Raw genomic sequence first — 2,767 nt, forward strand, 5'->3', positions numbered from 1 at the left:
GGCGAGCGAGGCAGAGCAGCAGCAGCAGCCGCCGCCGCCGGCTGCAGCCCCGGCCCCGCTCCGCGCAGCTCCGCGCCCCGCTGAGCGGCTCCCCGGCGGGCAGCGCCACAGCATGAACCGCGGCCGCCCGCAGCCCCCCGGCGGCCGCCGCCCAGCCCCGCCCCGGCCGGCTGCGCAGTAGGAGCGCGGAGACCCGCGGAGCCGGGCGCGGAGCCGGGTGGGGCAGGGGGCGAAGGGCGGGAGTGTCCACTCAAGCGGGGTTGATGTTTAACCTGGAGCGCCCGTTCACGGAGAGGGGCCACTTCTTCTCCTCCATGGAGTACCAGCGGCAGCTGGAGGAGGAGGAGGGTTACCCGCCTCCCGGCACCAACGGGACCTTCAACGACAGCGGTGCCGGGCCGGGCTGGGGCACGCCGTACCCCCTGCACACCACCATCACCCTCATCAGCCTGGCGGGCTTGCTCATGCTCTTCACCGTCTTCGGCAACGTCCTGGTCATCATCGCTGTCTTCACCAGCCGTGCACTCAAGGCCCCCCAGAATCTCTTCCTGGTCTCCTTAGCCTCGGCTGACATCCTGGTGGCCACGCTGGTCATCCCCTTCTCCCTAGCAAATGAAGTGATGGGGTACTGGTACTTTGGCAAAGTCTGGTGTGAGATCTACCTGGCCTTGGATGTGCTGTTCTGCACCTCCTCCATTGTGCACTTGTGTGCCATCAGCTTGGACCGTTACTGGTCCATTACGCAAGCCATCGAGTACAACCTCAAGCGTACCCCACGCCGCATCAAGTGCATCATCTTTATCGTCTGGGTCATCTCGGCCGTCATCTCCTTTCCACCGCTTATCTCCATCGAGAAGAAGAGCGGGCAGCAGGCTGACCAGGGGGTGGCAGGGTGCAAGATCAACGATGAGAAGTGGTACATCATCTCTTCTAGCATCGGCTCTTTCTTTGCCCCGTGCCTCATCATGATCCTGGTCTACATGCGCATCTACCAGATAGCCAAGAGGCGAACCAGGGTGCCACCGAACAAGCGGGCAGAGCGCCCCGAGAAGAGGCAGAATGGCTTGGCCGACAAGGAGGACTTGCCAGCCACAGCCCAGCTCAATGGGGAGAAGACGGCAGGAGGTGGCGGCGGGCAGGAGGGAGAGGTCAACGGCATAGACATGGAGGAGACCTCTTCCTCCGAGCACCAGGAGAACAACCAGTGTAAGAAGACAGAAAGACCGTCAAGGGGAAAGACCAAGACTAAACTAAGCCAGATTAAGCCTGGGGACAGTTTGCCCAGGAAGGCAGAGGAGGAGAGGAACACCAAAGGTTCCCGGTGGAGGGGCAGGCAGAACCGGGAGAAGCGCTTCACCTTTGTGCTGGCGGTGGTGATCGGGGTCTTTGTCATCTGCTGGTTCCCCTTCTTCTTCACCTACACGCTGACGGCTGTCTGCAAGAGCTGCTCCGTGCCCGATACCCTCTTCAAGTTCTTCTTCTGGTTCGGTTACTGCAATAGCTCCTTGAACCCCGTCATCTATACCATTTTCAACCACGACTTCAGACGGGCCTTCAAAAGGATCCTCTGCAGGATAGAGAGGAAAAGGATTGTTTGAAGGACCCTTTGTGATGGGCAGGACTAATTCAAGACTTCGTAGGAGAGTAAGGCATGGCTGTCTTGGGCTGTGCTTGCATGGGATGGTTTCCCTCGATTCGTGAGCAGGAAGCCTTTAAAACCCGAGATGAGCCTATGGAAACGCCGGGCAGCAGCAGCGAGGAGCAGCAGGCAAGTGGAAGTCCGAGCCGTGGCATTCGGCTTTCCAGGGGAGGATGGCTTTTGACTTACTTGGTTTGTTTTGCTAGGTTTTTTTTTTTTTTTTCTTTTGCCAGAATCTCTCAGTGGATATTTTCATGACTGCTCAGTTTGACTCTTTAAAGAAAAGCAGCGTGCAGCTCTGTGAGACGAACAGCACAGAGGGAGTATGCCACCCCAGAGGTGTTGGCTTTTTTTATTTTGTTGTATCTTTTTTTTTTTTTTCCTGTTGTATGTGTAATGAGTTTTAACCCCCTTGTAAAATACAGTATTGTATCCCTGAATCTGAATGTCTTAATTTTTGTAAGGCAAGCAGCTTTGAAACTGTGAATGCTTTAATTATCTTTGACACCTTAAAAGTCCCTCGATTCCCACCCCCTGAAACTCCCCTCACACAAAACCCCTGAAAAAGAGGAGCCATTCCCCCTACCTGACAGTTTGATAATATTACCAAAATTTCCAATATCCTGTCGGGTTTAAAAAAGCTTAGTATCACAGACCTCACCAGACTGGCTGTTTCTATTGTTATTTTTTTGTGTCGTACTTGATCCTGTTTAATTTCTGTGTTGCCTGTGCTATAACACAGCTGAGGTGGTGACTGCCCTCTCGTTATTCGTTAAAGCTGAACGGGACGGAGCGGTGGCTTTGCTGCACAGGCAGGGATGTCCCGGGCGATGGAGTGACAGGCAATTTCCCGTGCGACATGAGGCTTGGGACCCGGCCGAGCTCCCCACGAGTTAATCTCGGTTGATATTATACCACCCTGCAGCACCGAAATGTGTTCGATGCGAACTCGCTTCCCCCGCCTCCGACTGTAAATAGATAACATTTCAAAGCAAATAGCAGGGTTCCGTGCATCATGTTATCCCATTTGTATTGATCTGCGATGGGTTTAACTCCTGGGGGATTTCCTGCGGAGGAGGAGGGGGTTTGTGGGCAGGGGCTGTGCCACCTGTCTGAACGGAGGGAGAA

General features: G+C 55.3%; 1 protein-coding gene across 1 annotated transcript; it reads left to right on the forward strand.

The window, feature by feature from the left end:
- Nucleotides 1–263: 263 nt before the first annotated feature.
- ADRA2A (adrenoceptor alpha 2A) lies at nt 264–1,598 on the forward strand. Its single transcript, XM_074159048.1, has one exon. The coding sequence runs from the start codon at nt 264–266 to the stop codon at nt 1,596–1,598; it is 1,335 nt and encodes a 444-aa protein (XP_074015149.1).
- Nucleotides 1,599–2,767: the final 1,169 nt, after the last annotated feature.

The sequence above is a fragment of the Numenius arquata genome, chromosome 15 (assembly GCF_964106895.1).
Source record: "Numenius arquata chromosome 15, bNumArq3.hap1.1, whole genome shotgun sequence".
NCBI classification, from domain to species: domain Eukaryota; kingdom Metazoa; phylum Chordata; class Aves; order Charadriiformes; family Scolopacidae; genus Numenius; species Numenius arquata.